At 42.4% G+C, this 13794-nt stretch overlaps 2 protein-coding genes across 2 annotated transcripts; both read left to right on the forward strand.

Moving 5' to 3' along the window:
• The first annotated feature begins 1035 nt into the window (after positions 1–1035).
• On the forward strand, positions 1036–9502 carry Arp10 (Actin-related protein 10). The gene is made up of 8 exons (XM_074103237.1): positions 1036–1242; positions 1589–1741; positions 2987–3095; positions 4230–4338; positions 5350–5487; positions 6114–6349; positions 6953–7080; positions 8118–9502. The coding sequence occupies exons 1-8, from the start codon at positions 1166–1168 to the stop codon at positions 8362–8364; spliced, it is 1197 nt and encodes a 398-aa protein (XP_073959338.1). The 5' UTR covers positions 1036–1165; the 3' UTR covers positions 8365–9502.
• Positions 9503–10265: 763 nt separating this feature from the next.
• Positions 10266–13180, forward strand: LOC141439106 (small glutamine-rich tetratricopeptide repeat-containing protein alpha-like). The gene has a single exon (XM_074103240.1). The coding sequence runs from the start codon at positions 10501–10503 to the stop codon at positions 11386–11388; it is 888 nt and encodes a 295-aa protein (XP_073959341.1). The 5' UTR covers positions 10266–10500; the 3' UTR covers positions 11389–13180.
• Positions 13181–13794: the final 614 nt, after the last annotated feature.

Genomic DNA, 13794 nt, shown 5'->3' on the forward strand with positions numbered 1-13794 from the left:
GAATATAGTGAAGTTGTGTTGTTAAGAGAAATAAAAAGTATGTACCAGATTACTCTTGAAATTTTTTTCGCAAATGCCAACCGCATTAATGTTGTAAATTCTTGTGAAATTATATAAATGAAATATAAATAAATCTTGATTTTCAAATTTACATGATGAAGGACACTGTCTCTTATTTTTTAAATTTTAATCTCTGTAAGGCGAGTTAATCATAACCAATTTGACATTTAAACAATTGTCCCAAATAGTGTCAGCTCCAAATCTGCCTGCACAGTTGGCAACATTTGGGTAAGATCGTCAATGTGACTTCAACAGAGTCAAATCCTCAAGCGGATCCGAATCCTTAATGATCCTTTCAAATCTTATTGACTCCGGAGTTACTAACTTTACTGGATCGAGCGGCTCGCCTCGCTCGTGATCGCCGTCACGCTCACTCACACTGACTCGCTCCGTCCGCCTGCTTTCGCTCTCGCTCGGCTCGGATCGGATCGGCAGGGCTACTATGAAACTCGAAGTTCGTATCGTATTAATAGTATAAGTGTCAGAGGGACCGCACGAACACGAACTTCGATTTGGAGTTTCATAGTAGCCCTGCGGATCAATCTTGGACTTGGATCTTATTCATCTATGTTTGGTTGGTCGGCTCGGTTCGGTTCGGTTTGTAGTAGCCCTGCGGATCGGATCTTGGACTTGGATCTTATTATCTATGTTTGGTTGGTCGGTTCGGTTCGGTACTCGGACTTGGACTAACGAACGAATCTTTCTCTCACGAATCTGTACTTCAGTTCAGTCAGGCGGGGGGGCACCGCAGTACGTACCGACACCGACCGACCGAACGAGCCGGGGCGGATCGGCCATAGATAAATTAATAATCGTTCGAAAGAACCGGAGTCAATAAAGGAGTCGGATTTAAGGCGGATTCGGTACCGACAACCGGAGCTGGATCTAGTGAGTCAGATCACTTCGCGGAGTTGAGATTACCCATGTCTAGTTGGCAACATTTTGTAAGACGTCAATGTCACTTCGACACTTCATTCGACAGTTAACGTCACACCCGCCCGCTCCTATGTTTTATGAATGAAAGGATTTGTTTTGTATTCTTTGATGTTTCGAAAATGTTAAGAACATTTTAGAATAAGTAGTTGTTTTTAAGCTAAAAGACAAAATGGCCCTCTACGAAGGCATCGCGCTGATCCAGGAGAAGCAGGCGGTCGTCCTCGACCTCGGCTCCGAGTACACCAAGTGAGCACCCAACTTACTAATAATGTTAACAAATTAACAATAATTTCCTAATGAAACCATTCAAAACGTCTATTTACTTGTTTTATGATTGTTCAAATGTGAGAGCTAAAATGCAAGTGTTCAATATTAACTTTAAATTCAATTATTTCTGACTCATACCTGATAATCTCTTTTGCATATTTCATAAAAATTCTGTGATAAACTGACGGGCTCGAAAATGATCTCGTGAGGAATCAACATTATGATCATCATCATCATAGTAGGTACCTACCAACCCTTAAAAATAAAAGTTACTCAAGACGCAATTGAACTCCTTCCTTATCAAGCCCTGCCCTGTTTGTGTCAGGTTCGGGTTCACAGGCGAGGCGGCGCCGCGCTGCATCGTGCGCTCGGAGTTCTGGAGCCCCGGGCTGCGCGGCTACAAACGCGTGTTCGACTACAAGGATGACGAGGAGCTCTACGACAACCTCGTGCACATGTTGCATCTGCTGTACTTCCGGTAAATGAAACTTGTTTTGTTTTGTTTGAATTGGAATGATTTTAATTTGAATTTGATCCATTGAAGGACTAAGTTGGATCCAACTTAATTGGAATAACATTAATTATTCTTATGATAAAGCACATTACAGGCTTGGCATAACATTAAAATCCATGACTGAAGTTATTTTCATCAGTAATTTTTCTGCATATTTATATCATGACTTTTAATGTTATGTGATTTAATATAGACCTCTTTAGGTATTTAGGTTTGTTATGTCGAGATATTTTCACAAATTAAAATGGAATGGCTTTTTTTTTTTTTTTTTTTTTTTTTTAATGGCTTTCACCCTTGCTTTTTTAGCAAGATGTATTTTTGCCAATGTCGATGTAGAGACATTACACGCATGAGGAGACTGTTCGGTTATATAATTTTGATTTCGGGGGGAGGACAGACAGGAACCTAAAACAAATAACATTTGGTTATGGACGGTAACACTGACAATAACAAGACGAACCGATTTTTTTTTTTTTTTTTAGCGGGGGTAATGGCAGACTGTTAAGCATGCTAACATAAAAGGATAAAGTGAAGAGGAAGTATGAAATATATAATATAAAGCATGCTGCAGTTGCTACATTTAATGTTGTGGCAATTTAATGATGTCCGCTCGAACTGATTTAAGGGTCTCCTGGCCAGAACATGTGGAACCTCTCCAGACACCAGAAAGGCCGACACTACGGGAACATTCATCATTAATTCCGCGTAACCTTGGTTTTATCACTTTCGCTCTGCTAGTTAAATGGGTTCACTTCTACTATCTGTCGACTCCGTCCTAGGTCATGTCTGCACTCCGGTGTTTTTATCAAAAAATAGAGTACGGGATAACTCTCTATGCGAATGCGGTCTTGATGAGGGTACCTGGATCACATTTTTTCAATTGTGGTAAACATACTTATTCCCTGTATGATGCATTGCCGAAGGATGTTCCGCGCCTATGAATTTTCTGACACTTCTTTCTATACTAGATTCTCCTCTTTTAAAAATATTGATAAAATTTATTACATGGAATGGCTTGTTGAGTGTTGAGCGCAATTGGTCAGTTTTAAAATCATTGCTGCTGTGTAATACTACTACTACTATCAGGGTGCAGTGACCTAAAGAAGGTCTTGGCTTCCAACACCAGACTATACCACACTTTACGATCTTGAACTAGCTTCTGGCAGCCATCGACCCCATTATTCAAAAGGCTAACTGTGAGTTGTGCAGGCACGTGCTGGTGAACCCGAAGGAGCGTCGCGTGGTGGTGGTGGAGTCGCTGCTGACGCCCACGCGCTTCCGCGAGACACTCGCTAAAGTGCTCTTCACGCACTACGAGGTCTGTACATTACATTCATTCAAATAAATATACTTGAAAGGTTTTGGCAATAAACAAAATATAAAAATAAAAAATAAAAAATACTTCAGCTACCAGATTTGGCACATTCAAGGATTTTGAACATTTTACTTATCTATCACTGTAATACAAAACTAGACTAATGTATCACGGAAGGGTCAATCAACTTTTTGTTCTAGCTGGTTGCCATGGTAACGTGTCCAGGGCCAGTTATTAAAAGTATGATTTTATGGGGTACAAATCCACTAAAAGTTAGGAGTTGTGACAGCTTTTAGGCAATTCCTTTGTGGCTCATCTCCTAAGCATGCTAATATTTTATAAATTGCAAACATTTTTCTAAGCAAGTGTATCATTGATGTCTCCTGAGACACGTGACAGAATAATAACAGTAAGAAGTTGATTGACCCAGAAATGAAAACGAATGGTCCAACTAGTTTTGATATTTTTAGATCTTGTTCATAAATGAGTGTAAACAATTTATTTGAGTAATTTTATCAATATGTCTCATAACAGTTTAGTAGCATGTAATTTTAAAAGTTTAATAACACATACTTACTTAAATAATACACATCCGTACATGACATAATGAATTATATGTTTGTACAGTAAAGAATTTCGCCATTTCACATGCTAGTTTATGTATTATAAGGTTTTTTCTACTTGAACTTGTCAAAAGCGTATCAGTCATGTTTTTAAAAGATAGGACAGCACTAGTCCGCGTGCGACTGAGATGACGCGGGTGAAGGCTGGGGGAGCTGCGGTGCTGCCGCACCTCACACCCCGATGGATAGTCAAGTGCAAAGATATATTGATAGAGATATTGGAACCACCCAAATATATGTCACTACGGCCTTGTGTAGGTGGTACTTTTTTTATGGTATAGGGGAAAACGAGCAGGCGGATCGCCTGATGGTAAGCGATTACCGTCGCCCATGGACACCTGCAACACCAGAAGAGTCACAAGTGCGTTGCCGGCCTTTAAGGCCTTTAAGGTAGGTACTTTATGAAGCGTAGGGTAAGTGTATCACTGGACTGTTAATGACATGTGTGTGTTGTTTGAGCCTCGGTGTAAGGTGTAAGGTGTAAGGTGTTGTTATTGTTGTTTGTGCGGGGCAGGTGTCGGGCGTGGCGTGGGCGGACAGCGGGCGGCTGTGCGCGCTGACGCTGGGCGCGCCGGCCGCGCTCGTGCTCGAGGTCGGCGCCCGGGAGGCCGAAGTCTGCGCCGGTTGGTTTTATTTTACCTGTCTCGTACAACAAGTTTCTTGCGGCGCATTCTTCTTGGCAATGATGGCCTTTCCGAAAGCGCTGGTAGTTTACAAAATGACGTGTAATGAGCGTTTGAACTAAATTCAAATTTGTCTTGTCTGAAAACTAATTAAAAAATAAATTGTCCATTATAAAACAGTTAGAAAATTAATCATTTGAAAAGAATATTTTCGGCGAAAATTTTGATCTCTGCTTGTGAGTTTTTTTTTTACTATTTCATAATGTGAGTATTGATTTTACGAGTACTCACATATATTATTATGACCTACTAAACATTATTGAAAAACTGCACAAATCTGCGAAATAATGTAATGGTGTCAAATCAAATTATTTTTGCTAAAACATACACCAAGTGTGTGTTAAGTTCCCAACAATCTGCACTGGGCATGCGGGAATTACGGCCTAAGCTTGCTCATCCTGAGAGGAGGTCTATAGCAGTGGAACGTGTATAGGCTGGGATGATGATGAATCAACTATTTTTTTCTTGTTCGTTATTCTGTCGTGTTGTTCAAGAGACAATAATAGTGACAGAGTTTTTTAAAAACATTTATTATAATTTACTAACATGCTTAGGAGGCAGTCCATAAAATAATGGCCTTGTAACTACGACAAAAATGTAGGTACACTCGGTGAATTTTAACCACAGAAAATATAGAAATTCATGGTTTTCAGTCGTCCAGGGGACGTAACCATGGTAATGAGATACGAGAGACAGTTGAGGGTTATTCAAGCATTTCAACCACCTCAGTTTCCTGGTCACATTGTTTACTAATTGGCTGTTGATTTTGATGTAGTTTTCGATGGTTTGTTAGAGTTCCTGTATTTCTATCGGGTGACTAAAATACTGTATCAGAATCTTCAGCCATTTTTGCAGATAAGCGTCCACGAAAATGAGACGGTTGTAAGGCTCGAATAATGACCATTGATCGACTTTGATGCTAACTATTTTATAACGAGTTATTGTGTACAGTGATCCATGGCTGCGTGGTGCTGCGCTCGCTGCAGGCGGCCCCGCGCGGCGCGCTGCGCGTGCGCACCGAACTGGCGCGGCTACTGGCAGAGGACGGCGCGCCCGCTCTGACGGACCATGTGCTAGAGGACATCATGGGTATGACACCACACTGCCTTATTTTTCACTTGTGTTAACTCTAAGAGAACATTTTACACAGGTATGAGGTTACTTTCTCCAAGACACTGGTGACCTAACTTTGATAGGGCCCCCAGACGCTACGAAAAATCCTACGATCAAACTGCACAGTTCGACCGGTGCTGTTTATTATACCGTCTGTGTCTGTGTGAGAAAACCGTACAAAATAATTTTGTAACAAACAATGCATAAAAACTAAAAGTACATGGAAAGTGAATAATTGTTTCCACTGTTGCTATTTCATTTCCTCGCAATCTAAGTGAAAAGCGGAGTGTAAAACTCGAGCATTAAACCCATTTTCCCCTCGACGTGTCTATCCACCCTCGCCATATTATGAACGTCTTGGGTAAAATGGCTCGTTTTATGCTCTTGTTGTACAAATCTACTATTACAATAAGGCCCACAGACGCTACGAAAAGTCCTACAATCATACTGCACCGTTTGATCGGTAAGGTTTATCGTAAATTTTTAAGTCACACACATAATAATAATCTTCATTTCAGTTCCGATGACGACCGACACGACCCAATAATTGTTGAGGGTTTAATTATAGCCCAATTCATCCGTTCCGATAATTTTTGTTTCAGTGAAGACATGTCTGGTAACGACCCGGGAGCGCGCCCAGCAGTGGGCCTCCGACAGCCCCCCCACACCTGCCAAGAGCGTGCGCTACCCGCTGGCGGGGGCGGGCCGGGGGCGCGGGGGCCCGGGGGGCGCCGTCACCGTGGAGGGGCGCGCGCGCGAGCTGTCCGCCGAGCCGCTGTTCGCTGAGGACGGCGAGTACTGCAGCCTGCAGGATCTGCTGCTGCAGTGCATCATGCAGGTGGGTGCTGACTGCTGGCTGCTGACTGCTGACGCGGGCGCCTCCTGACCGCGCCAATCATTATCATTCATCTGTGTATGTGTGTGTGTTTTTAGGGAAAAGAAAAATGCCATGGTAATTAGACTGGTGCACAGATGAATGAGAATGAGCACCAGAGGGCGCACTTTTGGGGTGGAAGCATTTCATGGTTCCACTGAGCTTAGATAACATTTTTTAAAGTTGCGTCATGATTGATAAAGATTTTATTTCATCTCATAAAATATTTAGAGTCAGGTACAAACTAGGAACTCTGTACACTCCTGGAAAATGTAGATAATGACCAATGTAATTTTTATCTTTTATCTACATTTTCCAATTTACTTTGATTTGCTAGGTTTTATTAGTATTTTTAGTTTTGAAAAAATAATTTTAAAATAAAAAGGAACCTTTAATAGATCACTTCATTGTCTGTCTTTCTGTTTGTAACCCAAGATACATACTTTCCGTTGATTTAGAACTATAAAACTTAGCAAAAAAACGACGCCACACGGTACAAGTTAAAAAATATTTATAGTATTTTTGAACTGAATTTGGTGTTTGAATGTTTTTATGTGTGCATATCAGTCCCCGATCGACTGCCGGCGCGCGCTGGCCGAGAACATCCTGGTGTGCGGCGGAGGCGCCGCGCTGCCCGGCCTGCGCAGCCGGCTCCGGGAAGAACTCGCGCATGCGCTCACGGAGCCGCCCTACTGGTAACTATACCACTAACAAAGAAAGAAAAACAAATAATAAAGCATTTCTTCTTCTCTTTTAAAATATTGCTTTTCTGTCCTAATAAATAGGACAATTTCGCCAGTGTCAAGGTAAACTCTCTTTGAGAGGGACGTTGTACGGTAATTGTAGTTTTTGCAACTTGATAGTAAAATTCCAGAAACCACGTGGAGACCACTCCCGCATAAAAAATGTTAGACACGAGAGCAATATAGAATTTTGGGATCACTGTTCACTCTAAGGTTAATCGCCGCATAAAACACTATCAAATTATACTTCAACTAGCCAAAGAATCAGAAATAGTAAAATTAGATATTGTCTACATCCGCCATCTTCGAATGCTACAAATCGAATCTAAAAAAGCATTTATTCGTGACATTACTAACAAATTGACAACTAAACATTAAGTATCACGGTCACGAAATGGTCCCAAAACATCATAATGCCGCCCGTGTGAACGGCGCTGGTCTTCCTTTATTGGGATCATCAGGACTCATCATCATCATCATCCCAGCCTATATACGTCCCACTGCTGGGCACAGGCCTCCTCTCAGAACAAGAGGGCTTGGGCCATAGTTCCCACGCGGGCCCAGTGCGGATTGGGAACTTCGCACGCACCATTGAATCGCTTCGCAGGTTTGTGCGTGCAGGTTTTCTCACGATGTTTTCCTTCACCGCAAAACTATAGATAATGACCAGCATTACGACATTGAATTTTATTATGAACACGGCTGTATCGTAATGTTCATTGACACCGAAATTGATATCGTAATGAACATTACCGCACCGGAGCGGACTCGTGGGCAGATATCGTACTGATTGCAACGCAATTCATTTTCAATGGTTCTTGAACGCATGATAGAGGATTTAATATATCGATGTAGATAAAGTAATATATGTAACTGTGCGTAATTAGGCTTTAAAACACTCGTGTGATCCTTTTATGAGACTCGTGTTTTAAGGACCCTTATTACATAACAGTTGCATAAACTACTATAATAATACTAAATCGTTCCAGTGACCGGCTCCACCTGACATCCCTGAAGTTCCACTCTGCGCCGGCGCACGCCAACAGCGTGGCGTGGCTGGGGGGGGCTGCTGCTGGCGGGGGCGGGGCGGGGGCGGGGCGCCGGGGGCCGGCGGGGGGGGACGCGCGCGCGGGGGGCCGCGACGCCTGGCTGCGCGCGCGCCGCCTGAAGGACTGGGTCTGTCTGCTGGACAACACGCCGCCCGACCACCCCGCCAGGGAACACCACCTCATCTAGACCTCTCCATACACTTACCAATAGATAATAAGTCAGGAAGCGTAACTCAGAATAAAGTCCACACAAAAATTGGCCATACCATAAACCGAAACGACTTATGATTCAAATACGAATCATTTTCGAGGTTGCCGATAGACGTGTTTGTTGATTGATTAAAATTCAGAAAGAAAGCAGGGATTGGTTTGCTCGCGCGATGCGACGTCAGTCAAATGACGCGCAGAACACGCTTTTACGCCCCGCCTACTGGGACACGGAAGGCCATTTTTATAACGCAGTTACAATTCCTGACTTACTGTTTATTAATAACCATACACCACTTTATGTGCACGAAAATTATTAATAATAGAGCCATTTTTATATTCCCAGTTCAGTTTGTAACAAATTTGATTGTTCACATGATGGTCTATTGCAAAGAGTGTGGTTCAAAAAGGTTAATATTTCACTGAACTGTAGTAAAAGCTAGGCCTTCCTCCAGCACGGCCTTAAACAGATTTCAGCCTAATGAAAACGACTGCAAGTGGTACTAAAACTTCTCGAAAGTAGTACATTTTGCAGTTTTCCTCGTTTTACCGGCTTTTTTAAAATATTCAGCAGAAGTAATGAAAAAAATAATATGTCAAATATATTACAAAATAACTTTTTTATTGCGCTTATTATTATTTCTGTGTATGAAATGGTTTATTGAAAACTGGTTTGTTCATTCAAGCTTTTCGCAAACAAGGCAACAAATATTTTTTGACGAATATAACTGCCTAATATCATAGAGACAGAGTGAATACCTATACATATAAATATCTAATTGTATATTGAATCCAAGCAAAAGATCTACTAAGAAATATATACACCATAATCGACTCTGATTTTTGAATGTGTGCTCTAATTTAAAGTTTCCAAAAACATCCACTAATAAATACTTCAGTGGGGAATACTTGTATAGTACTTGTAAGCACCTGGTTATTATAGTCTCTAACTGTAAACGGCCTTGTGTGTTTTATTATGTTCTTACCTGCCTCGGATTTTTTTATTTTCCCACTAAGACCGCTGTATTCTCATAAAAAATAAAAACTTAATTTTATTTAGCACTAGTAATTTATTTTAAGCAAATTAATGTATTTAAAATATACGTTTTTTAACTAAATCACTATGGATTTACTTTCACCCTAAAAAATAATGTCCATATGGTATAGTGAAGTCAGTAAATTAGTGCCAGTAGCGTTCCTTTGCGGCGGTCGATTAATCAATGCGATTCGTCCGCTCGGCAACCTTATATCTTACAGGCCTCGTCCATAGTGGTCCATTGAACATTTTGGAAACTTATCCAACGACAGATCTATACTCTGATAAAAGATTCCCGTATTAAAAAAAATGTTTATTACAAGAAACAACACAATATTGGGTTACAAATATCTGTTGGTTCCACACTAGGCTAGGCCTGTAACGTGGTGACCGGATTCGGTACTTAATTCATTAAATTACGGTTTATTTATGTGTCTGTGAAACTATTGTGTCAGAAACAATTTGAACATAAGCCAATTTCAGTCAATTGTTGCGTTGAACAGTTGTTGTATTGAGAGTGAGGTTGTTTTGTATGTGTGTGGCTGTATGTTTATGAGTGTATGGAACCGTGAAAGTGTATGGAACCGTGAATTGGTGCATGAGAAGGGTAGATAAGCACACTTATCTTTTCAGATTGAGATACAGAAGACATAGGTACTTATACTCTTTGCACAGAAGTATATATAAGACAGAAGTTGAGAAAGTTTTTTTTTGATCTGGTCACACTAAGTTTTGCAAATAACGAATAATAAAAAAAACGCAAAATCGCGTCGTCTAATGAATTCGTTTACTGAGTAAGATTTTCTTGAATGACTTTGATAATTAAAAAATCATTATCTTAAGTAGACAAAGCGTGATTACGTAGCTATTTTTCTTCGTCACTGGCTTAGTGCGCAATACCGAGTTCATCGCGACGCGTTTAAAGCTTGCTCGAACGTTCCCGTAAAAAACAAGGCAACGTGAACTTGTCATTCTGACGAAACTAACTGTCAGTCGATCTAAAAATAATAGAAATCTACGGCGACACCGCACCGAATTTTGATAATCTTTACGAGCATCGAAACGAGAGCCAGCCCCAGCATGTCGGACGTGAAGCTCGTCGCCGCGTCCATCGTGAGCTTCCTAAAGAAGCAGCTCGACGGCGGCACGCTCAGCGCGGACTCGCGCGAGTCCGTCGAGGTCGGCGTGCAGTGCCTCGAGACGGCCTTCGAGCTGGCGCCCGCCGACGCCGCGCGCGCGCTGGACCTGCTGGAGCTGGTGCGGGCCCGGGCCGCCCCCGCCGCCGCCCCCGCGCCCGCGCCGCCCGGAGAGGCCGAGCGACTCAAGAACGAGGGCAACGACCTGATGAAGGCGGAGCGGCACCGCGAGGCGCTGGAGCGGTACTCGCGCGCCGTGGAGCTGGACCCGCGCAACGCGGTGTACTTCTGCAACCGCGCCGCCGCGCACTTCAAGCTGGGCGAGCACGAGGCGGCCGTGGCCGACTGCGCGGCGGCGCTGGCGCTGCAGCCCGACTACGGCAAGGCGCACGGCCGCCTCGGGCTGGCGCTCACCGCGCTCGAGCGGCACCGCGAGGCGCGCCAGGCCTACGCGCGCGCCGCGCAGCTCGAGCCCGACAACGAGTCCTACCGCCAGAACCTGCGCCTGGCCGACGAGCGGCTCGCGGCGCGCGGCGAGCGCCCGCCCGTCGACCTGGGCGGCCTGCTGCAGAACCCCGCGCTGCTCAGCATGGCCACCGAGATGCTGGCCGACCCCAACATGCAGAACCTCATCTCGGGGCTCATGAGCGGAGCGCAGGCGCCGGCGGGCGGCGCCGCGGGCGTTGGCGCGGGCGCGGGCGCGGCCGGCGGCATGGGCGCGCTGCTGGAGGCCGGCCAGGCGCTGGCGCAGCACATGCAGGCCGCCAACCCCGACCTCGTGGAGCAGCTGCGCCGCCAGGTGCGCCCGCCCGGACCCGCGCCGCCGCAGTGAGCCCCGCGTCTCCTGACCTGCCGGGCACTGTTGCCGACTTCCTATACTCCGTTGTAAATAAATCTACACGAACGATCATTGGCTCCTCTGATTACACGAGAAGGCTATATTATGTAGAAATTGCCAAGAATCATGTTCAATATTTAACACAGTACGGCAGCATAATAATAACTACTGGCCAGAAAACTCCATCATCTAGCTAGACAGGAAATATGTGACGAGATTGGAGTTGCAATCTGCATGACTGCAGTGTTTTATGAAAGTTGGCAGATTAAAGGTGGCTTGCACTGAGACCAGTGTGCCCACTATAGCAAATATTCTTACCACTATTGGTACCCTTCACACAGTACAGTGCTATTTTTTCTTTTTGATGTAATGATTTGATACATTTTATCAAAACTTTTATAACTCATATAATTCTTGTGATACAGAATGCTATTCTTTTAATGTAAATGTTTATGAATGTGATCCAGTTATTGATCCCAGCGGAGTCATGATGCCGTGCAAACAATATGTAGTTAGCCTTCTCATTTAAGAAAATATGATTCAGATTAATTTTATCAATAAAAAGAGATAATTTGAAAACATTTATTTTGGTATTATCAATTTTATGCATCAGCTAGAGTTTGCAAAACACAATGATGGAGTAGTTAATTATCTTTTGTGTAAATTTACTTGGGATATAGTTTAAAGCTCATACTACATTTGGCCTTCGACAGTGCAGATCCGTTTAGATGTAGAAATAAGTTAAAATATTTTCGATTTAAATTGCATTGCATTGGTGTAAATTTTCATAACTCATCTTATTATTTATCTGGTGTTAGAAATGTGCATTTATTTATCACAATAATTATTATTTTGGATATGTTATATCATATTTTATCCTTTAAAATTATGGTCTAGTTGTGAAATTAGTTTGGTATGTTTAGTAGCCTTTTTGGTTACTTTAATGAACTAGCAACTTATTCCATTGTGCTTAATCTGGGCCATTTTATAACCCTAGAGTTTAAATGTGATAATCCGTAGCAAAAGGGTTCTTATGGCAGCCTGCCATAAGGACCCTTTTGCTACAGATTGTCACAAATGTTCCTTGACATTTATAGTTTGTGCTGATAGGGTTTATGCATTTCAGGAGCAACCAATAAACTTTGGATTCTATGCATTGGTTTATGTGCTTGTGACGTTATATTGTTTCTTCTGACATGTACAGTTGTGTTCAAAAATTTGATCAAAAATATCTGAACACGACTCTATTGTTAACGGCGTAGAAGCGTGTTCAGATATTTTGGCTCACAAGTTTATGAACTCTAGTGTAACACAGCCCTAGACTGCCAAGGAACCCTTTTTGTTGAATTCATGTGGTCCAATACCATGCTACTTTATCTTTATTACTATTTCATCCCACATGATCATGGTACCTTAGTTGTGCAAGTAGTGTACAATGGACATGTAGTGAACAGTCTCACTTGGAGACGAGAATTGACTTGAGATACTAAATAAATTCTTTAAAAATTTCATTCTGAAAATCAACACTGAAGCTATAAGTAACTCTCCAAATGTGGCCGTAAGTTTCTGTTTGTTTAGAATGGAATGCCCACTCTAAGGGCTACTTGATAGAAAACGTTGAATGAATCATTAATGTTAAGAGTGTAATTACAGGCGCATCCAGCGCTGCATCGTGTAAATACAGATATGTATCGTATGGATGCGGACGCAACGCAAGCCGCTCCGCGCCTATCTCTAGCTAAGATATTAAATTGGTTTTGTTAATAAATTTATTTGAAAAAGTTCAGCTTCTGTTTGAATTTATCTTGGACACTGTTTTCTTACATGAATGAGACCGAGCTGAATGTACTTAAAATAGATGTTGTGGTGGTACGTTAGTGAATTGTGAATTTATGCTCATCGTAATGCATATGGTGAAATGGAACGGGTGATGAAGCCCAAAACTCCTCAATAATGAATGTCTCTGCATCAGAAAAAGCAATTTTTCGTAAAAGGTGATGAGCAGTTGACATTAAACTATTGTAGCTCAGAACTTTTAAGTACACTTAAAAGCGTGCGAAAAAAAATGTTATAACAAAAAATAGAACAGACTAGAAAAAACCATGAAAATAAATTTCTAACAGTGAAGTCGGTGCCTCAGCACGAGCCAGCAGGAGTGATTGAATTATAGTAATTACTATAACTCGTACCCAACAGACTTAGAACGGTAGTCGATTCTAATTAAATTATAATATTCGTTTTTACCTTGATTGAGAATTCGATATCGGCACAGTTGCATGTTCACCTACTGGAGAATGCGTATTTTCCAGGGAAAAAAAGTCACGCCCTATTATCACTCATCTGGCCCATAAACGATCTCTATGGAAAAACGTCGATTCCATTCCGGGCCTTATGCGATGT

Source organism: Choristoneura fumiferana, chromosome 20 (assembly GCF_025370935.1).
Source record: "Choristoneura fumiferana chromosome 20, NRCan_CFum_1, whole genome shotgun sequence".
NCBI lineage: Eukaryota > Metazoa > Arthropoda > Insecta > Lepidoptera > Tortricidae > Choristoneura > Choristoneura fumiferana.

Coding starts and splice junctions, on each gene's coding strand:
- Arp10 (XM_074103237.1), top strand. CDS start 1,166: ATGGCCCTCTACGAAGGCATCGCGCTGATCCAGGAGAAGCAGGCGGTC. Junction 1,742..2,986: donor TTGCATCTGCTGTACTTCCG/GTAAATGAAACT, acceptor TGAGTTGTGCAG/GCACGTGCTGGTGAACCCGA. Junction 5,488..6,113: donor TGTGCTAGAGGACATCATGG/GTATGACACCAC, acceptor TTTTTGTTTCAG/TGAAGACATGTCTGGTAACG.
- LOC141439106 (XM_074103240.1), top strand. CDS start 10,501: ATGTCGGACGTGAAGCTCGTCGCCGCGTCCATCGTGAGCTTCCTAAAG.